Genomic DNA, 22,711 nt, shown 5'->3' with positions numbered 1-22,711 from the left:
TCCTACAAGAGGTAGAGTGGATTTTTCAATTGTAGTACTGAAGACAAACTTTAACAGCAGAAGAAAAAATATATTTAAGAAATACAACTTCATTCTGAATAATGTCACGATTAATCCAGAAAAAAAACACTTTAAATATAGAGATAATAGCAATAATAATATTAGGAATAATAATGCTATTTTTCTATATTAAAACATCTGAAAAAAACTTGAATGTAGTTTATGTATACAAATGTCAGACGTATGTGATTCATGTAATACAGTTTAAATTGAATTGAATTGTCTTTATTGTCATTAATATCAATGTGGTGTAACATTGTATGCAACACGATTAGAAATGGCACTCAAGGATAAACGTGTAATAAAGACTTTAAAGAAAAAATTTTGATAAAAGACTATCTGGATAAATAAGCAAAAGTATTTTAAATGTAGTGCTCCAACGAAGTGTCTAAGTTATAAATATAGTGCAATGAAGGAATAGTGCATCGCAATAATAGTGAAATGAAAAGTAGTTTAATAACATTTAGCAAAAATAAATTCCCAAATAAGTCGCAAGATATATATTTTCACAGTGTTGCGTGCGTGTTTAGGGTGCTTTTGCCCCTCTGGAGAAAACTGTCTACGAGGCTATCCATCCTGGTTAAAGGAAATCTGTAGCGCCTTCCAGAGGGCAACAGGTCAAAGAGGAAGTGGCCGGGTGAGAAGAGACCCTTATATTAGAATAGAATAGAATAGAATATACCTTTATTGTCATTGTTACAAAATGGGTTAACATATTGTGACAACGAAATTGGGCATGACACTCCAGTTTTACACATTCACAGTGAGGTATGAGCCAAGAAGATAAAGGAACAGAGAAGATAAGGTTATAAAACAAATAGGATAAGGCTATAGTTATAATTTACATGGTATTTACACAAGAAATGTCGGCATGTGGGATGTACGATTTCCATATCCAAAAGTGTCAACCATAGATAACAATCGCAAAGAAGGCATGATGCATTTCCATAATGTTCAAGTGTGACAAAAAAATTGTTGACGCCATGCTGCCTTATCACTAACCCTTACTACTTAGCTGTTCAGTTATTGTGGAATCATTATCACAGATCTTAAGATTGGAAAAAAAAACATAAATTAATTGGTGTTTCCTCAACATTTGTCAACACTACCAAAGAATGAGGGTAGTCTAACTGTATTTTTGAGAATCACATTGGAGAATTTAATTGCTCTTTATTTGAAGTGTATGGTGTTTATTTGTTTGATTTTAAACCGTTTTCCAATTGGTGATTCTATGGTTTTACAAAGAGTTCTGCATTCCCCCTGGCAACTGCTCACCCCAATTTAAAAAACCCTACTACTGTACAAAGCAAGGGATCTTGTTTCAAGAAAATCTATCATAAGATCTCATTACAAGAAATCCTATAGGCTCCCTGCCATGTTTGATAGGTTGCCCTGTGCTAAACCTTCGGCTCTGCCACTACTCATCCCTCGCTCTCACTCTCCCTCCTTCTTCATCCCTGCATCACTCTTTCCCTTGTCGTAAAAAGGAGCCTGGCTAATTTAATAATTGATTTGCCAGATGCTGCAGTGCTCAGGAGAGGCTGGAATAACCTTCCAATCCTGCGGCTGCTTTGGCCCGGGGCCAGCAGTGCATTAGGCAAGAGGTGAAAACAGGATTAAAAAGCTTTTCCGATGTAGAACGAGAGCACATCGCCTATGCATGTTATAGAGTGGCTACTCATCTATGTAAATTACTTGATCACTGGTCACTTGAGCACACACTTAGCTTACACTTATCTTAAATACTACAAGAGCTGTTACAATCCCAGATTTCATTGGTGATCATATTCTCAGTGCTACTTGAATATTCCAGAAGAGGGTCATACGAAAGTTGCAGCTAAAATTTTGTCCACGACGTTTAAAGACACAGTATTAAATTAATCTAACATTTACGAAGGGTCATCGCAGCATTCAGGATGAGGCAGGGAATAAGCTAACTGAAGAAAAGGGATCATGAATAAATGGGCAGAATACTGCTCCAAACTCTACAAGATCCCGGCACAAGAAGACCCTCAGGTCCTTAAGAATTCCGGCCCAGGGGAAACTGACGACTTGTCTATCCTCAAAAAAGAAGTAGAGGCAGCAATTAACTCGCTGATGAACGGAAAGTCTCCAGGAATCGACAACATCCCATCAGAACTCAAACGAAATGGTGGTGAGCAAACTATAGACATCTTGACAAAGATTTGCAGAAACATCTGGAAATCAGAAAGGTCATCTGCATGAACAAAATCTCTGTAATCGTGCTACCAAAGAAAGGAAACCTTCAACTATGCTACAACTACATAAAAATCAGGCTCATAAGCCATGCAAGTAAAGTTATGCTAAAGATCTCACTGAACAGACTGACACAAGCTGAAAACATCCTAGCCAAAGAACAGGCAGGTTTCAGGGAGGGAAGGAGCACCACAGAACAGATTATTAATCTGCGCACCTTATGTGAGAAGTTTTAACCACACCAGAGAAACTTCTATCACGTTTTTGTTGATTTCAAGAAGGCGTTAGACAGAGTATGGCAAGCCGATTTATGGGCCACCAGGCGGAAGTCCAACATGGGCCTGAAAGTACTTCTGACATTAAACAACTGTATGAAATGCCAACAGTGCGGCACTGATCAATGGTACCATTAGAGCGTGGTTTGAAACCACAGTGGGTGTGAAACAAGGCTTCATTCCCTCTCCAACTTTATCAAGATCTTCCTGGAGAGGATAATGTCCGAAGCTCTGAAGCAACATGAAGGTACAGTCAGTGTTGGGGGACACAACATCACTTACCACCATTTTGCTGACGATTTTGCCGGTTTGGGAGGAGATGAACAGGGACTCAGAGATCTGGTCAATCACTTGGAGAAAGCATCAAACCAGTATGGGATGGTAATCGGCACAGGAAAAAAACAAAAGTAATGACCAAAAATTCCCGAGGTATCACCACAATCATCACCATCAACCACAGAGAGCTGGAGCCTGTCACCAAATTTAATTTTCTTGGAGCTGTCGTAACAGAGGAGGGGTCAAAACCAGAAATCATGGCCAGGGTAGCTCAAACTACAGCCAATTAAAAAAACAATATTGATTTAAAAAATACATGAACCATGTACATGTTTCAAAATACTCGCAGGCTGAGAAATATGCATTCTTTAATGATATTTGAGTACAGTGGATTTTTTTTAGCACAGGTTTTCTTGTGAGAAACCCGACTAAACCCAATGTCACACCGACCCTAGCTCTGGCGGCCCCCAAGTAACTTGAGTTTGGGACGCCTGCTGTAAATGCTAAATACTGCAACCATACCCTGCATAAGCTTGACCCAAATACCACGCTAACAGGTAAATGCTAACACAACTAACAATGATACAGTGTAATTGTTATTATTAGAATGTTCCAACATTTACTGCTACTTAGTAAAATATAGAAAAATGCTGCATTTCAGCTGCAGCACCAATGCGAAAGCTCATGAACCTGTGAGGTGAGGTCCCAGTGCGTCCTACCAAAGTAAGCAATCTGAATTCACCGTAACAAAGCTAGAAACGCGAGCGCTGGTATTTATCAAAAGTTAGCCGTGGCATTTCAACCCTAACAAGCAACCATGCTGATCAGATGTTTGATAATTCAAGCCGAGAAGCCGACGAGCTGCGAGATGTCAATGTTACTAATGTAAACACGCCATCTGGATGCTGCGTGTGAGTGATGCTCTTGGCTCCTTGGAAATCTTGTCACCATAGCAACAGAAGCAAGGTGCCAACAACAGACTTTCTGTAGAACGCTAACCTCCCCTGGGGTGCTCATCGATGACAACAATAATTTGTTCAATATTTTGGCCATACCTGAGAAAAATGTCATCACATCTGAAATGTAAATGTACGATTTCCATATCCAAAAGTGTCAACCATAGATAATAATCGCAAAGAAGGCATGATGCATTTCCATAATGTTCAAGTGTGACATTTAGGTAATGCCACCTTTCATCTAGTCCAGGGTTCGGGAACCCTTTTTATTCAGATAGCAATGAAAGCAAAATATTTGTATTGTATTTTTGAGAGCCACACCGCATATTTTAAGACAAAATTCAACAAAACTACCAAGCCCGCTCTTCAGACAAAAGTAATTCTTCAGCCTATTTTATCTCACTGATTTATGATTTGATAAAATCTATGAAATAATAATAATGCCCGTGCCTGTGTCCCATATCAACAAATATACCACTTGAAGCTCATTTTGACCGTCATTTTCGTTGTAAATAATGGTTTCAAATCAAGGGCGACTAGAGTTCATATGTAAAAATGTCACAAAATACTGCAAAGGAGAAGGATACAATTGTATCTAGGGGAGTGGGCTATGTGTGCAGACATCCGCCCATCCCTTCTGCTCACTTAATCACGGCATTTAGATGGCCTTTTTGTCAAGATTAAAACTTGAGATTGTAGTAGAATGAAGAAAAGAACACACTTTGAGTCGAGGATTTAGGTTTTTGATCGGAGGTTCGTTTTTCCAGGATCGACAAAGGGAAAAAACCTGCTCCTACTTTTTCCAGGAGGCTTATTTATTGTAAAACACAAGAAGGAAACTACACATCTGATTGGTTTATATGAACACAGGAAAGGAATCTGATTGGTTTAGACAGGAATCACATTTTTAAATGCAGTGCATAATGTTGGTTGCTAGATGGCATGCGAGTATAGTAAATGAGTGAAACTTTGTAAACACAATGCATCTCTGTGAGAAGAAACGCATGCGTTTGACCGGCTTGAAATGTGGGAGTCAAAGCCATCTTGATGGGAGTCAAAGCCATCTCTAATTAACCAGCTAGCAGGCCTCATAGTGGCCTTCAACTTGTAGCTTTTTAATCAGAGGCACATTCCTGGGTGCCTGAGAACTTATTCTCCTGACTTTGAAAGTGTTTGCGAAATCATAAAACCACACAATTATTTAGCCCCACTGGAAGATAAACGTAGAGATATAAGATATGAGATATAAGAGGATATAAGATATAAGAGTATAAAGTTATATATTGGTTATAAGAATATAAAATATATTATAAAAGGCACATTTAGAGCATAATTTCCCTTACATATTTCAGGTGTTTACAGTTTTTTCTATGGGTTTTCATCATAGATGTTTATTGAGCCTCCATAAAAAGGACGTGCATCCTAAACAGGGACTGTTGATGTAACACCGGGACTGTATAAACCGGAGTATAAACTTTGCCCTATTTATTTTGGACCGAACTAGGACTATTGTTTTGCTTTAGCTTTACGGCCACAAAAATTGCGAAGTGGCCGGTATTTTACCTCAAAGCCAGATGTCCTCTTGAGAAGAGCCATACCTGGCATCCCGCCCACCGATCTAGTCTCATGTTTTTGAGGAATAAACGTGCGTGTTTATGTGCAGGTCTTTCGGTGTGGTGCTCTGGGAGATGCTGACGGGAGAGGTGCCCTACAAGGACGTGGACTCCTCTGCCATTATCTGGGGGGTAGGCAACAACAGCTTGCAGCTGCCCGTACCTGACAGCTGCCCTGACAGCTTCAAACTGCTCCTGAGGCAGAGCTGGTGAGCGTACACCCAAAAGAATGAAAATCTTTTTAAATAAGCTCTTTTTTTGCCACCACACTGATCACTTTGGCTTTTTTCAACAGGAATGGCAAACCGCGGAACAGGCCTTCATTCCGCCAGATTCTCCTGCATCTGGACATCGCGTCGGCGGATATCTTGTCGACCCCGCAAGAAACATACTTCCAGTCGCAGGTGAAATTTTACACTTGGAAAAGCCCTCACTTAGATTCAGCTGACTTTATTGCTGCAGTGTCCAATCAATAGTCTGGGAGCCACTCATGGCCTACCAAATATACCGTATTTTTTCTGACTATAGCCGCATCTAAAAAAATGACATTCCCCAGAAATTCAAGTGTCCCTTATAATCAGGTTCGCCTTATAGACTGGACATGCGGTGAATAAAGTCACAATGAATTACTTCTACATATGGTAACGATTTATGAATGAATCAAATCATTTGTGTTGTGAAACAGATTTTCTAATATTTATGTTCTATAAATGAGATTTTTTATTTGCTGACATATATTTTGGGCAACCTTCACTCTTGCTATTGTTTTAATATTATGCGCCTTATAGTCAGGTGTGCCTTATGTTGTTGTTTTTTTTTATCAAGGAATATTTTAAGGGTGCACCTTATAATCTGGTGCACTTTATATTCCAGAAAATGGGGTCTATGTATAGTTTTCAAATAGGTTAAGATGTAAATAACTGTTGTATTTCAATGAGTATATACATCCATCCATCCATTATCTGCAAAGCTTATCCTCAGTAGGGTCGCGGGGGTGCTGGACCCCATCCCAGCTACGGGCAGTCGGCAGGGGACACCCTGAACTGGTTGCCAGCCAGTCGCAGGGCACACAGAGACAGACAACCCACTCACTCATTCACACCTTGGGACAATTTGGACCGGCCAATTAACCTGATATGCATGTTTTTGGAATGTGGGAGGACACCGGGGTGCCCGGAGGAAACACACGCAAGCACGGGGAGAACTTGCAAACTCCACACAGTAAGGTTTGATCTCATGACCTCAGAACTGTGCCGCACACGTGCTAACCACCGTGCTGCACTGAGTATATACAGTGTATATGTATTTTTTACTTGTATTAATGTCTGGTGTCTGTGACAATACCAGCTTGTTTTAAAAAGACAGTGTGTATTATTTGACCACTAAATGTTGCTGCTGGTGCAACCAAAATTGAGTGCTATAAAAATCAAGATGGAATACAAACTACAGACTCAAAGTCACCAAAGCGCGCCATTTTATTTCTTAAATTTTTGCCCAGCCTTTTTGAGGTTTCTAGTACCTGTATTTATCAACCTGCTAGTATTTCAAAACATGCATGTTTATATGACACACTGTCCCTTTAAGGTATCAGAACTTCTTATGGTAGCTGATGCCTTTATCAGGTGCTTTCTAATGGCTGTTTATCAATCAGAAACCTGATAATATAGGAATTATAAATTGCCATTCAAAAACACAAAATTGAAGAAAGAATTTTTTTTTATTCCAAGGTATTTCAAAATGATGTACTAATAATATTTTTATGCCGTATCAGTTTCGATTGCTACTCAATATTTGGTGATCGGCATTGCCCTGAAAATATAAGGTATTGAACATCATTAGTAATTTTGAATCGATTTTTGTGTGTTTTTATTTTGACTTTATTGTGAAAACCTTTACAATTTTATAACTGTATTGAAGGTGCATTCATACAAAAACACAAATGTGTGAACAAAATACAATAATTACATTTAGGAATTTTAGTGTTTGTGAACAATTAAATTAAAAATAAATGATTTACATCCTTCGATAGTCATGTATATGGCCCTGAGAGGAAGACGCCTCGACACCACTGCTTTTAATATTATAAAAGGGTGAATCTTTTAGTCCAAACCCCTCCAAGCGGAACAGGAAGCCTGGAGGCCTGGTTGTCAGCACCCTTGAGATTTCAAAGCAGCCTGGAATAGTAAGAAGAGCTTCCTGCTTCTCTCCCAAAAGGTCAGCTGGTACCCAGGCAATCAATTAAGGTAACAGATACACTATTTAGTGAAAATTAAATTCATAAGATACTGCTTTTTTAATACGATGAACTAAGACACCTTTTTACATTTGTAAAATTTAATAGCACTACTATTGTAGTGTAAATTCAAGTAGTTTAGTTTGCTTTTTTGACCATTTGACCGTGAGATTTTATTTTTTTTCGTATAAATTTTCGTATAATATATATTTTGCTCATAAACAATAGAAGCTCAAAAAAATTATTTAATACACATAACAGATTTTTTATTCTCATCAAATACCCCATTTATATTTAAAACTAAAACTATTTCTAAATTGTTATTGGTGTTGGTTCTTAGCAAGTCTCATTTTGATAAATACGTACAAGTTGAGTGATATTTGCATTTTTTCACTGTTGACTCGTAATATTTCTCTTCCCTTAGTATAAAACATACTTTGATGAGAAGTGGTTTCTGACAAGTTTCAAGTCTAGTAGACACTCAGAATGAGGAGAGGAGACATCAATAGATTTTGGACTTGCGGAGAGAAGCCAACCCTCAGATAAGAGATTCCATCCTGTTTTAAGGGCCTCCTGACCTCGAAGCTTTTGTTTTTAAATCTTCTAGATTCCCCAAAACGCTCTGCCCTAAAGCCTGTGGAAAACATGAATAGCCGAAAGTGAAAATGATATAAATTGTTTATAATAGTCAAAAACAACAAAAAGTCCAAATAATAAACTGGCATCCTATGCAATCTCTTTGGCAAGTGTCGAGTATTAAAGCGGAATACACTTATACGATTCCCATGTATTATTTGTCTGCTTCCACTGATGTGTTTAATGTTGTGTGTTTTTCCAGTTACCCCATTTTTAAGAGCAGAAATAATCCTCAAACAGCTCTTGAGCTCATTCCAGCGGCACCTGCTTTGCACAAAATCCCACCAATGAAAAGCGACTCAATTTAAATTGTCCTCGCAAAATGTTTATCCACTGGAAAACCCGTGAAGAGCTCCCATTAATAATTGGCCGTCAAAGGCGTGACATTTGTTTCCAGTCTGGTGAGGCTCTATCGGGGGGCCCCTTCTGCCCTCCCGGGAGCCCGCTAATGATTGAGCTTCCTTTTGAGCCTGCCGACACACTGCCACTGTTATTGCTTTGTGTTTGTCACGTTTCACTCGATAATTCCGGGCCAACCTCCGTCATTTTAAGCCAGTGGAGTGTGTCATAGCAGGAGGGTGTGTGAGCCCAAAAAACACACCAATTGCTTATTTCCTTTAAAGGTCACGGCACAAAATCCCCATCAAGCGCCCCTTTATTCTTCCTTTCGATCCGCCACGGTTCCTCACTCCCCCGGCCCGTAATGGGTTTTTCTTGTGACGTTGGGAAAAAAATTTGCCGCTGCTGGAGTGTATTGATTTCTTTAATGGTGTGGAGCCAGCAGCACAAAAAAGGGCCTGGAGATATTGAAGAGCGCACATCCAGTCCATTAGCTTAATAAGGAGCGCGTCGCACTTGCACGGGGCCAAACGCGCACACGCAAATATTTGACCCCCGCACCGTGACGGATATCAAATTCACCGTCCGTGTTTGTGTGTGTGTTTGCGGCATGTCAGTTCATGTCCACTTCTGCTCCCTGAATATCGATTGTCGATTGCAGAGAACGGGTTTTCCCTCCTATGAAGATTGCTGACGTTCCGGAGAAGCTGATTGTTATTTAAATGTTGCAGTTTTTGTTCCAAAAAGTATTGATCGGGGTTTTCTGTTCTTTCCTTGTAGGCGGAGTGGAGGGACGAGGTCAGACACCACTTTGAGAAGATCAAGTCGGAGGGAACTTGTCTTCACCGGTTGGATGAGGAACTCATCAAACGAAGGAGAGAGGAACTCAGGTCACAATAGAAAACTCAAATGAACTAAGCATTTTGATTGAGTGTGCAACATTTTCGGAAGTAGCACATTTTTAAAATCAAGTAAATTTACACGCAATAATATTGGGGCTTTCAAAATCAACATGTTCTAGTCATATCTAATAATTATTTTACATGAGAACCCCGGCTTGCTGGCATTTGAATTTTACAAAATAAAAGCCTAGAGAATGAAGCGAAGTTGTTACTGGAAAACACATGATGCAATATCCTATGGAATACATTTGTGAGTACCAAAATTGGTTTATTTTAGAAAACAAAACAGGGAAGAGTTGCTTTTATTTTGAAAAGTCAAACATAGATTTAAATTTCATGAATATGTTCAGTGTATAATGTCCACACCTTTTTGTACTGTGGTTGTACATTCCCTAATTTCGATAAGGGGAAATAATATTTAAATATAGATGACCACAAAAAAAACAATATTATTATCATTCCAACTCACTGTAAACCTGTAAACATTTTAATATTCATTCTGTTACAATTCATCCTGGATTATAATTTTGTTCTTGTCAAAGAATACCTTTTCTTATTTCAGATATTATTTTTTATATTACTATATATTTTTTATACAGCTATTATTTATAATTGTAATTTTTCTCGTTGTTGGCTTCTTGCAATGTCTTGATTTCTCAACCTATGAATATTTTTTTTCTTATTGGTCTAGCTATTTATCTATAATTTTTTCTTCTTTGTCAGAATTAAAAAAGAGCAACATTATCTAAAATATATTTAAATGTTAATAAGCACTAAAAAACACAATAGTAAGGACATTCCACATAACAGTTAACCTTAAAGCATTTTTTATATTAGTTCTATTGTAATTGATCCTGGATTATAACTTTGTTTTTGTAAGAAGATCATTTCATTCATTTCAAATATTGTTTTTAAAATACCACGTTTTTATTAGTAAAATAGTACCTTTTCTCATTTTCTGCATGATGTAATATATTGATTACTTTGCAAAATTACAAATATTTCAAACAATATTTATTTTATCTCTTTTACGATATCAAAATAAGAGCAACATTATATGAAATGGCTTGTGACGGGATAATTATCATAGTATTATATTTCTAATTTCACTCAGGTTTATTCTTTAAATAAATCAAAATAAGAAAAATAATATTTAAAGTGCGCATATATTTTCACTCATTTTAAGTATTATTTTTCTTATTTCACTCAAACATATCCTCGAAATAAAGTCATGAAATGAGAAATATGAGCCATATGTTGTTCATTTATATTTAAGATAGTTTATAAAATAATGTGAAAAATAAGAAAAATAATATTAAAATGGCAAAATTATATTTTACCAGGAAAAATGACTCCCATATTTTAATTTTTCACTACATTCATTTAGCTTGACTTTTTGAAAACACACAAAAAAATTGAACTGTGTAATAAAGTACATATGAAATACATACAAATAATTAATGAATTAATAAATCCCATGTACAGTATATCACATTTCTGGAGCAATTTCATTATAATGTTTAATAGAACATCACAGAAGAAACATCGCTTTGATACCACACAAAGAAGTCTGTCAACAACGGCCATAGGTTACTGGAAAGATATCCTCTGTTCTGATGAGTCAAAGATTAATTGATTTGGCTCAGATGATTTGAAGCGTGTGTGGCGGAAACCAAAGGGTACAAACATGTTAGTGGCGTGCCTTAAGTGAAGCATGGTGGTGGGAATATCATGGTTTGGGGCTGCATGGGTGCAATTGTAATTGCGGAGTTGCCTTTCATTAGAGGAAGCACAAACTCAAGGATGTACTTTAAAAAAGTGGAGCAGAGAATAATCCCCTCCCTCCAGAAACTGTATTGCAAGGAAATGTTCCAACTGACAATGACCCCAAATACACTTCTAAGATGACCAAGGCTCTTCTAAAGGGGCTAAGGGAAAAGGGAATGTACTGGCTAAGCATGTCTCCACATCTTAATCCAATAGAATATCATTGGGTTACACTAAAGCGGAGGGTGGAGAAGTACAAGATTTTGAGTATCCCCTAATTCAGTCATGTAGACATGGAGTAGTGGAAGAGCATTCCAGCTGCAATTTCTGAGGCTTTGGTGAAATCCATGGCCAGGAGGATTAAGGTCGTTCTGCAAAATGATGGTGCCCACACCAAATATTAAACTTCAGGAACTTTTAGTTAAGGGTGCACTCACTTTTGTTACCAGGGGTTCAGATACTAATGGTTAGATTTTGAGTTTTTTGAGGGGGAGCATAAATTTACACTGCAATATAAGCTTCACACAGACTACCTTTTATTGTTTCAAAGTGATGTTTCTTCAGTGTTGTTTACTCAAACATTATGATGAAATCTTTACCGAAATGTGAAGGGTGTACTCACTTTTGTGACATACTGTAAGATTGGGCGTTGGAATGATTACATGTCTTTATGTGCCCTGCTGGTAACCGGTTCAGGGTGTCCACTGCCCACAGGGATGGGTGTCAGCACCGCCTGCGATTCTAGACAGGATAGACAGGCTAGAAAATCGATGAGTGGATGAATCATCTCTTGTTGTTACTGTACATTACACCATCTTTTCCTCCACACAGACATGCTCTGGACATCCGGGAGCACTACGAGAGGAAGCTGGAGCGAGCCAACAACCTTTACATGGAACTCAACGCTATCATGCTGCAGTTGGAGATCAAGGAGAAAGAGTTGCTCAAGTACGAAAACAAACGTCACGTCAGCATTCGGTTTCTCCCTGATGTCACTGGTGAACGTTGACTTTTGTGTCATCAGGAGGGAGCAGTCGCTGGACAAGAAATACCCGGGCTGCTTCAAACACCACAGACAATCGGCCTCCTCCAACTCCATGGAGAAACTCATGAAGAAGCGCAACGTTCCCCAGAAGCTCCCTGGGCACAGCAAAAGGTCAGTATTAGCCATTTCTTGCAATCAACTTGCTGTTAAACTAAATTAAATTGAATAGTCTTTTTTGTCATTGATAGCAACATAGAGAACATTGTTTGCAATGAGATTTAATATGGCACTCCAGAATAAGCATCTAATAAATACTTTAAAGAGAAAAATAGGATAAAAGAGCCCTCTGAACCTTGTTTGCGATGAGAGTTCATAAACTGTATAGGAATAGTACAACAAGGCTTGGCACGTGACAAAAGAGCCAATGGACTAGCACCGAGTAATTAGTGAAGAGGGAGAGATGTGATTGGAGGGTAATGAAATTAAAGCCAGGATGTGAGTGACCAAATAAGTTAACGGCAAATGAGAGGGAGAAAGAGGGGAAACCAAACCTGAGAGAAGGATTATGTAAGCAAGAGGTGGTGGGCAGGGTGATAAGAGTCTTTTGTAATGGTAATGGCTCTGCTGCTCATCACAAGCCAGCAATGTCCCCCAGACATGGCAAAGAACAGCCCTTGGTTTTCTGGGCTGTGATATATACTATCTGTATGTTTTTACGTTTGTAAATGAAAAAAAAAACAAATCCAAATGACTCCAAATTGCAACCTGATTCATTTTTAATTGCAATATTAAAGGTAACAATTGCATACATGTGAAATGCCAGGAAGCTAGCCATTATATGAGGGGTCTCCAATGTGGTGCCTGTGGGGACCCCTTAAGGACAGCTGAGGGGCCAGCGGACAGTTTCTAAAAACAGCTCACCAGTGCTGGGTAATTGTGACTTTCTAGTAAAATATTTTTTTAGTGGTTGACTGAGTCTATCGAACCAATAATCAAATAATTAACCTTGTAAAAACATAGTAATAACATGATAAGATGTTATTTTAGAAATGCATTTCAAACTGAGACCCTTTGCACTAATTAGTGACAAAGGAAATAGCCTCGGTTTGAAAAGAGTTGGAAACCCCTGCACACCAGCTCAGTAGCCTAGATGGTAAGGCGCCCGCTTTGAGACTGGGAGGTCGGTGGTTCGCGCCCCGGCCGAGTCATTCCTAAGACTTAAAAAGTGGTCGGCGGCGCCCTCTGTTGGCTGCGGCTGCATCGGCTTGCTACAACGGGTCAGGTGCAATCGACATTTCGTTCTGTGTACATTGTTACACAGAATGACGGCTGCGGCTGCATCGGCTTGCTACAACGGGTCAGGTGCAATCGACATTTCGTTCTGTGTACATTGTTACACAGAATGACAATACAAGGAAATTATTATTATTATTATTACTATATTATACCATTTAATTAAACTACCATGAATTTGGGGGGAAATATGAACAGCGTTTGCACGACAATACTGACCTCTTGCGGCGTTTTAATGTACAGCAAGGAACAGTTTGCTCGAAAGCCAAAGACAACACCAGTTAACTATCATCTTCCTCGAAAAATAAAAAATGGAAATATAAATTAACTTTTAGATTACACTATCGTCATTCTTTTCATTTTTTGCCCTGAATCGTATACATATGCAATAAAATCAAATAAATGTATTGCCACTCAAAGTGCTGCTTAAAAACTATTAAAAAAAATCAGCGTACAATAAAATAGGACAATGGAATCCCCTCCTTTATCCCCACTTACGGACAATTGTTGTCAAAAGTAACAAAAAGGGGGATTGGTAATGAACGCTCAAGAGTTGGCAAACAATGAACACGTTAACCACAAGAGGGCATTTCAATATCACGCTATCATCAATCCATTTTCTGCACCGCTGATCCTCAGTAGGGTCACGGAGGTGCTGGAGCCCATCCCAGCCATCTTCGGGCAGTGGGCAGGGGACACCCTGAACTGTCGCAGGGCGCACAGAAAGATACAACTCACTCGCTCTTTCACACCCAGGGACAATTTGGACCGGCCAATTAACCTGAAATGCATGTTTTGGGGAATGTGGGAGGAAACCAAAGTGCCTGGGGGAAATCCATGCAAGCACGGGGAGAACATGCAAATTCCACACGGGGAAGCTGTGGTAGCTGGACTTGAACCCTGAACCTCCGTACGGTGGGGCTGCGCCTTAACCACCCAGCCGCCAATATCACTCTGTATGTTTCTCAAAGGCAGACCACTTGCAATCACTATGTATTTCCAATTGTATCCACCGGATTTTCCAGTATACATCGTGCACTGGTTAAAATGTGTCACCAATTTGGGGTTTTTAGGAGTACCTTTATGATTATTTTCAGAAAACACCTGCTGCTTTAGTTACTTTTTTTGTTTTAGAGTCTTTTTGTCTACTTCAATATTTGAAAAAAGTCATTTGGTCCCCAAAAAGCCGTTTCAATCACAGCACAGAGTGATCACTGAGCTCGCTATAAAGAGCAGATGGGCAATGCCTTCAATTTTACTGTGGATGATTTGTCCATTGGCGGGCATTCCCTTGACAGATTTTTTCATCGCAAAAATTGAGGAACAATCTAAAGCAGATTTTGCAACAAAACCAAATGGAACGCATGCAAAAAAACAGCGCCACCTGCAACTTCTAGAAGTTTTGTTGACAAAAACGATGAAATGCGGCTTTTTTGCACTCTGTAGTCTGGAATTTACGGTATGTCATATTTTGATAATTTTACGGTATTTATTATGTTTTTTTAAAAGGAATTTATTAATGTATCGTTGTACCGAATCTCAGAATCTGCATCAACCTCCTCTTTCATGTTTGCCTCAATTTATTAAGTTGTTGATAAAACATATTAAACGTGTCTCCTGTTAGGCCCGACCTGCTGAAGTCAGAAGTTATCCTTCCCAAGCTGGACTCGTCCATGACCCAAGTGACCATCCCGACCAAAAGCTCCACGTCCCCCGGCCGCTCCCGGCGAGGGAAGCCCCGCTACAGGAAGGCGGGCAAAGGCAGCGGCAGTGAGCTGGCTCAGCTCAAGGCCACCTTGTCGTCCTCGTTGGCCATAATCAGCGCCACCGCCTCCGTGCCCAGCGGCAAGCAGCGGCTGGACCCCGGCGCTGCACTGCGGGGCCTGCAGCACGACCTCCTACTCAAGAAGATGTCGTCCTCCAGTCCCGACCTCATCTCCACCACACTGGAGGCCGAGGGACGCCGCAAGGGCCAGGCAGTGCCCGGCCTGGACCGGGCGGGCAGCCAGAGCGCCTCCGCCGGACTGGAGGAAAGCAGGCCGAACACAGGACCGGACGTGAGCGTCAGGGCGGGTGAACCGGCCGAGACGCCGCCGCGCAGCGACACGCCGAGCGAAGACGCCGCCTCCGTGCCGTTCACCAGCAGCCCTGACTCGCCGTGCGGCCGAGGGGCGACGGTGGGACGGCCGTCCTCGGCCGGTAGCCATCGCCTACCACAGGACGGCGAGGAGAAAGAGGAAAGCACGGTGATCACTCGCTCGCCCAGGAGTCAACGCCTTACGCCATCGGCACTGCTCTACCGGGCGGCTGTCACGCGGAGTCAGGTCAGATGAACGCCACGGACGCTAAATGAGCACAACAAGCTCAAGCTGGGCGCTAGACAAACATATTGCTGAAAAACAAAAAAATGTTTTTCAAGTTTTGATGAAATTATTATAACGTGAATACGTAATATAGGGGGAAAAATTAGGAAAATTGTCCTATTCATATATGAAACTTAAAGGTGCTGTCCAGAATTTGGACATTTTCTACTCTCTGGTGCCATCTTCTGGCTTAAGTCATCATTGCAGCCTCTGTCAAGCTCCTTCATGCAAATACGTGGATTTCTTAAATGAGCTCGATTAACTGTTCTTTTTTTTTTTTAATCTTCTTGCCGGGTTTAATGTTTGGACTCTTTGAAATAGTCCTTTTCTTACTTTCACCATTTGGGTATGAATTATCATGTCAAAGTGTTACAAATAATCGTTTTAATCATGCCAAATTTTGACATAATAAATGGATGGATGGATGGATGGATGGATGGATAGAGAAATGTTTTGGTCAGAAATGTCACCCAGATTATGATACAGGTTTTCTTTTAGTATTTCCATTATCATTTGTTTTTATGTTTGATGATCACTCATGTAGCTTTTCATGCTTTACTGCTCATTTTTGTGTTTGTTTAGTCAGCGTGGCAGTAATAGGTTTCCGAATCGAGCTAGCGTGTTGGATGCTGATTAACACTGTTGTGTTAAGTACAAATATAGTTGCGTTGACACAAGCGGTCTAAAAAAATCTGAAACATTTTCTTGCTTTGAGGTATTCTTCTGAATTTTTGACTGACCAAGTGTGTGAATGTTTCCCGCAGAGACGTGGATTGTCATCAGAGGAAGAGGAAGGTGAAGTAGATAGCGAAGTGGAGCTGCCCAGACGATGGTGAGTGGTCACCCTTTTTTTATTGAGTCTGTATTTAGGAAGTAGGACAGACTTTTTCTTGCTTAACGTGTTTGAATCAACATCCGGCTCGCCAGACAAGATGGGTAAGAACAAGCTCCGGCGTGATCGGTTTGAAGTTTTTACTACAATAAGACAAATAAAATAAATAATACTGATATTCTGGACTTGGGAGTACAGAACCAAGGAGTAATGTTTTCTCTAGTGCGATTTCAAAGTGCAGATCATTTATATACCAAAGGAGCAGAACACAGAAGTTAGTGGAAAATCGCCAAGGCACCAGTTTCCCTCCTAACAGTAAATCAGAGGCGTGTTCAGGAGAGTGATCAGACATGTAGTCTCTTGATAATCGCTTGCCGCGCACTGCTGAACGTTTTGTAATCGCTCATTGTGATTGCCTTACTGATCCAAAATGGCCGACGACAGTACAATGGATTTCGTTCTACAGCTTGCTTTGAGCGAGTTGGCTGATATGAGCGACAGTTCGCATATTGACACAGTTAAGGTTATCCTAAACGCAGTGGAAGGGTCATACCTGTCTTGCATTGTTCACAAACATTACCAGGCAATGTAAGACGATATATTACATCGCCAACAGCACTCGTCAGGGTGAGATCCTCCATCTTCTGCACTGTCGACGCCATGTTGGAAATCAAAGTAAGCGGTCTTTCTCCCGTGATTACTCGGGCACGCGAGCGCTCAATAATCACTGGCCGTTCAGAAGCTAGCGATAGCTCGCGGTAGGAATCACTCACTCTCCTGAACACGCCTCGGAACACCATTTAGAACAGTGTAGAGACTGTATAACGACTAGCTTAATTAATAAGTTGTTAAATATGTGATATAAGTGAATTTGAAAATATGTTTGATCATAAAATGCATTACTGTAATTACCTTTGATTTATGAACCTATTTAAAATATTGATGCGAAGATTAAAAAGAATGAAAAGGATATTACTGAAAAACTCAGAAAATTATTAATATATGCAGTAAAACATTTAAATATGCTAAAAGTTTGTATGAACGTATAATTGCTTTACCAGGGGACACCCCCTAAAAACAAATAGTCCACTGACTGGTTATGAAAACAGCTCACCAATGTTAGGTTATTGTGATTTTCTAGGAAATTTGAAAACTGATATGTGTCTGTGGTTGACTGAGCCTATTTTAACCCTACTTGTAATAATTACAACTTCTCAATAACATAATATGAAATAAAATGACATGATCTGCATTTATATAGCGCTTTTCAAGTCAAGGACTTCCCAAAGCGCTTTACAATGTGCTCCACATTTCCCAATAGCGGCCTCTTATTGCAGCCATGTAAGACGCTAACCTGCTTATTGGGGGTATTAGGGGTTCAGTGTCTTACCCAAGGACACTTCGACATGTAACATGGACAAGCCGGGATTCGAACTGGGATCCCTTGATCCCAAGACCAGCGTTCTAGCTCCTGAGCTACTGCCGCCCCCATAATAGTAACAGTTATTAAAAAACTTGTTAATTTAAAAATGCCTCTCTAACTGTTGGTTCTAGCGTAACAGTAACAAAAACGTGTCTCTAAGCATCAAAAGGGTTGGTGACCCCTGCGCTAAGCTATACCAGGATTAGTGTGACGTACAATGAGGTTTCTATCTTATCATCATACCACTGAATAAATATACCCATTTAGTGTACAGTAATCCCGAATGTGTCGCTGATTCGCTACTTTGCAGATTTTCAACATAATAATAATAATAATAATTTCCTTTGTATTGTCATTCTTTGTAAGAACGAAATGTCGATACACCTGACCCGTTGTAGCGAGCCGATGCAGCCGCAGCCAACAGAGGGCGCCGCCATTTTACCAATGTTATAAGTCTTAGGTATGACTCGGCCGAGGCGCGAACCAGCGACCTCCCAGTCTCAAAGCGGGCACCCTACCATCTAGGCTACTGAGCTGGTAACATGCACTGTGTCCTGTATTCTGATCGGCTCAACCGTATCCCCGCCCATCATTTTGCCTGTGTCACCTGCGCGTCAATGATATTGCGGCCTGAGTTGCACGGATCTTTTTCAAATTCAAGTTTCTCTAAAAGTTTTCATGTTATCAAAATGCTCTGGATTGACGAAAGCAAAAGTTGGACTTCTCCACCTGCTAAACTTGTTGTCGAACTGCATGTGCATTTTGGCGCTCCCTAGTGGCTCCCTGGCGCCTTTGCACAAAGGTTTGCTAATGGGAAATAACGTTGTTTCTATTATAGGGCAAAAGGACACACACATTCAGTATGTGTTTCCTTCTTTTTAAGGCTAACAAAAGGCTTTTAATTTCTGCAAAAAAAAACAGGATTACTGTGTTTTAATTTTATCTTTCCATGTTGACAGGTGAGGCACTGTCTCACCTGCCTCCCTTCAATGCACATCACTGATCCTGATAGGCCAACACTTTTGTTTTTGAATTGTTTTTCCGGCAGGCGTCCGGCGAGCATGAGCAAATGCCAGTCGCTGTCCACGTTCAGTTCTGAGAATTTGTCGGTGTCGGATGGCGAGGAAGGCAACACAACCGACCACTCGCACAGCGGCACGCCTGACGTAATGAGCACCAACACGGACGAGCGCCTGGACGACAAAAGCGACGATCTCCTGTCGCAAGGATCCGAGATCCCCGCAGACCCCGCTGCATCCGACGGCTTGTCCGAGAAGGAAGCCGCCGTCCGACACGTCAGGACGCAGCTCGCCACGAATGAGCTTACATACGACGAGGTGATTTTAACTTCCTTTGCAGCGCGGCGCTAAAGGGGGCTCTCATAGCCCTGTCACATGGGACACTATGATTGTGCACATATCAGGAGTGGCACTAAGTCCAACAAGTTTCTGTTCAAACTTTACCCATCAAGATGTAATCCTTTCTTTGGGAAATATAAAGATTTAGGATAGAATAGAATTTACTTTTATTGTCATTCTTTGTAACCATGCACACAGAACAAAATGTCGATACACCTGACCTGTACAGTTAAACTGTAGCGAGTCGATGCAGCCAAACAGGGCGCAGCCATTTTAGTCATTAGGTGAGCAAACCCCCCAATTCCAACCCTTAATGCCGAGCCCCAAGCAGGGAGGCAATGAGTACCAATGTTGTAAGTCTTAGGTATCACTCGGCCGAGGCTTGAACCGGCGCCCTACCATCTAGGCTACAGAGCTGGGAAAATCAAACTGTCTATTTAGGCAACGTGATAATTAATGCTTTAAAATAAACATTTAATTCGTGCCGGGAATTATTATTTTTGACGGACAGTTAGCCTTGATTTTTTCCTAAATCGTCAGTGTATACTGTTTGACCACTAGATGGCCCTGTTGGCTAGTGCGAACGAAAACCAGTGCCAGGAACAAGACAAACATGGAAGCGACATAAGTAAGGATTCCACTATTTAAAAGAAATAAGAATTCCTCCACTTGTGATTTTTAATACAAAATAACATTGGTACGATTGTTCATGTATTATGCATTTTTGTTTGGTACCACTAGAAGGCACAACATGTAGGTTTTAAATCAGGGGATGGTGTCATAATCAGGGTTGGGTAGGGTTACTTTAACTGGATTACTTTCAATTACTTTTCGATTACTCCAATACCAAATATGCTAATAAAAGACAAAAGAAACTAAATATGAATAAAATGATGACTCACAACACGTGGTAAGCTTTCTCTCCTGGCTTTGATCTCTTTGATCTCCGGCAAAACTAACATAAAATGCGACAGAAACAAAATGAAAATAGATCCAAACAGCTTGCCAACATCATTTTTGCCGTGTATTCCGTTACTCCCCAAGCCTGCACAAAATTTAGTCATTTTATTCATATTTAGTTTCTTTTGTCTTTTATTAGCATATTTGGTATTGGAGTAATCCACAAGTAATTTAAAGTGATCAAGTTAAAGTAACCCTACCCAACCCTGGTCATAATAGTCTGTGGTTTGCAATAATCTGTGGTCTGTGATTAAGGGCGCCACATATAACAAATGACTTGACTAAATATTACATACTGTCCCTTTATTGAAAGTGTGCCTTGTCCGAAAAAGGCCTGTAAACAATAATCTAATGGTTCTAAGCAGGGAACATACGAATACACACACATACACACAAGCAGGATTCAAAAATATCTAAGTTTAGATAAGATTCATACTAGATATATGACGAAATAGTTTTTCTAGAGGGCTTATAATCCAGTGCACCTATAGTGCGGAAAGTACGGTATTTTACATCTGAAAGTAAAAGCCATAACCCAGTTAAAAACAAAATGTTCTCCCCCTCCAAGGTTCTCTACGACGATTCAGACTGTGACAGCGCCGAACTGGACCACCCGGGCCTTGGGGAGACCAACCAGAACTGGTGAAAACGGACCAGCAGCCCAAAACTGCACATTTTACGGCAGTCAACGGCTCATTTCACGCACAAACGCCAAGGCGGGACGCTTGAGGAGCCAATCGAACAATAGATGTTGTTTCTAACTGTGTCACGTGACTTAATTTTATTTGGGGGGGGGGCGATCATGCACTTATTTGTTATTATGAATGTTTACATTGTGTCATCATGGATTACTATGAGAGGCCGTTTGAGAAGTAAATCATTCTTGCCCTTACAAAAAAAACGTGATACTCTCAACTATACGCTAATACGGACACTCCCCTACTCACGATCATTCGACTTATGTAAAACGGTAGATACGAACATATTTTTCGGGATGTGGAAAAATATCCGGACATTGCTGTAAGTTAGATTTTGTATTGTGCAACTTTTCCCGAGTACAGGACAGGACTGTAGTGCTTCTTTCCGCCGCGCTGCGAGAGGTCACCCAGCATCCACCCCGAAAAAGAAATCCGGATTCTACTTCCTGGTTCATGTGTAATCTTTACAACATGTACTGTATCGCTAGCACGCTAAAAACCTTGACGTTGTTGTTGAATATCTCTTCCATCCGATCAATATAGTTGGCGTAAAGTGTAAAAACGACCCAAGCCGTTTCTTTTGAAATGAAAGTGGAATAAGAAAGCTTGATGCGGTTGAGAAAATGGTCGGAAAACTTTTCTTCGGCCACTTTTTACCACAGAGGACCTCTAAAAGTGCATCTCCTAAAAGTAAATGAAACTTCGCTTTATTTTTATAGAGCAGATTATTTTATGAAAGGTTTAATTTTTAGTACAGAACAATACAGGTTACTTATGCAAACCTTAAACATACAAAATATAGCACTAAAGCAACTTACGAACCAATTCAACTCACGATCGTCCGGAACTTACTTGTTCGTAGGTTGAGCAGCATCTGTCCAGACAGGCATGCCCATGCAGAAACACTACTACACTCGCTCATACATATGGTACTCTCGTACACACTAAAATACTCTCTCATACATACCACTATTCTATCTCACACATACAACTACTCTAAATACACACTACTATACTCTTACAGTATAGTAGTGTTTGTGCATGGGTATGACTGTGTATTTGAGAGCATTGGAGTTCATGTGTTGAGAGTATGATATTATATGTGAAATCAAGAATGATATACTTCTCAAACGGCCTCTCAAGGATTACGTTGCCATTTTCTACGTGCACACGAAAGCCACTGGTGTAAAAGAACACGTTTCCAACATACGAGATTGTAACAAACAAAAACGGTGCTGACGTTTTTACTTTCTGACCAGACGAAGCTTTTTTTGTTAGTTGAATGTATCGTTGCTCGAGAACAAAAGCTGAAGCGTCATGTGAACAAAGCAGCAATACATCCTTTAATTTATGAAGCATTTACTGAACGGTTTCACTGGATGTATATACTTAAAAAGAAAAAAAGCATGCTTCTAGTATATAAAAAGTGGATATTTATTGTTTAAGGAAGCAGTTTTGTAAGGAGAGACCACTGAATGGATACAATAAAGATGGCAGATTTGTTTTTTGCTAAATTGTTTTTGTC

At 40.2% G+C, this 22,711-nt stretch overlaps 1 protein-coding gene across 1 annotated transcript in view; it reads left to right on the top strand.

Annotated features, from left to right (window-relative positions):
* The window catches only part of LOC148364612 (mitogen-activated protein kinase kinase kinase 12-like), a 37,836-nt gene extending 15,125 nt beyond the window's left edge, over positions 1–22,711 (top strand). The window contains exons 6-14 of the mRNA XM_088338768.1: positions 5,448–5,606; positions 5,693–5,801; positions 9,386–9,495; positions 12,106–12,222; positions 12,299–12,430; positions 15,177–15,876; positions 16,680–16,747; positions 19,219–19,507; positions 21,057–22,711. Coding sequence (XP_088194894.1) covers positions 5,448–5,606; positions 5,693–5,801; positions 9,386–9,495; positions 12,106–12,222; positions 12,299–12,430; positions 15,177–15,876; positions 16,680–16,747; positions 19,219–19,507; positions 21,057–21,134 — 1,762 coding nt within the window. The 3' untranslated portion in view covers positions 21,135–22,711. The remainder of the gene's footprint in view (positions 1–5,447; positions 5,607–5,692; positions 5,802–9,385; positions 9,496–12,105; positions 12,223–12,298; positions 12,431–15,176; positions 15,877–16,679; positions 16,748–19,218; positions 19,508–21,056) is intronic.

This window comes from Urocampus carinirostris, chromosome 6 (assembly GCF_059441175.1).
Source record: "Urocampus carinirostris isolate Australia breed hairy pipefish chromosome 6, RoL_Ucar_1.0, whole genome shotgun sequence".
NCBI classification, from domain to species: Eukaryota; Metazoa; Chordata; class Actinopteri; order Syngnathiformes; family Syngnathidae; genus Urocampus; species Urocampus carinirostris.
The sequence above is the reverse complement of the archived record's forward strand: the minus strand, read 5'-3'. Positions and strand labels throughout refer to the sequence as shown.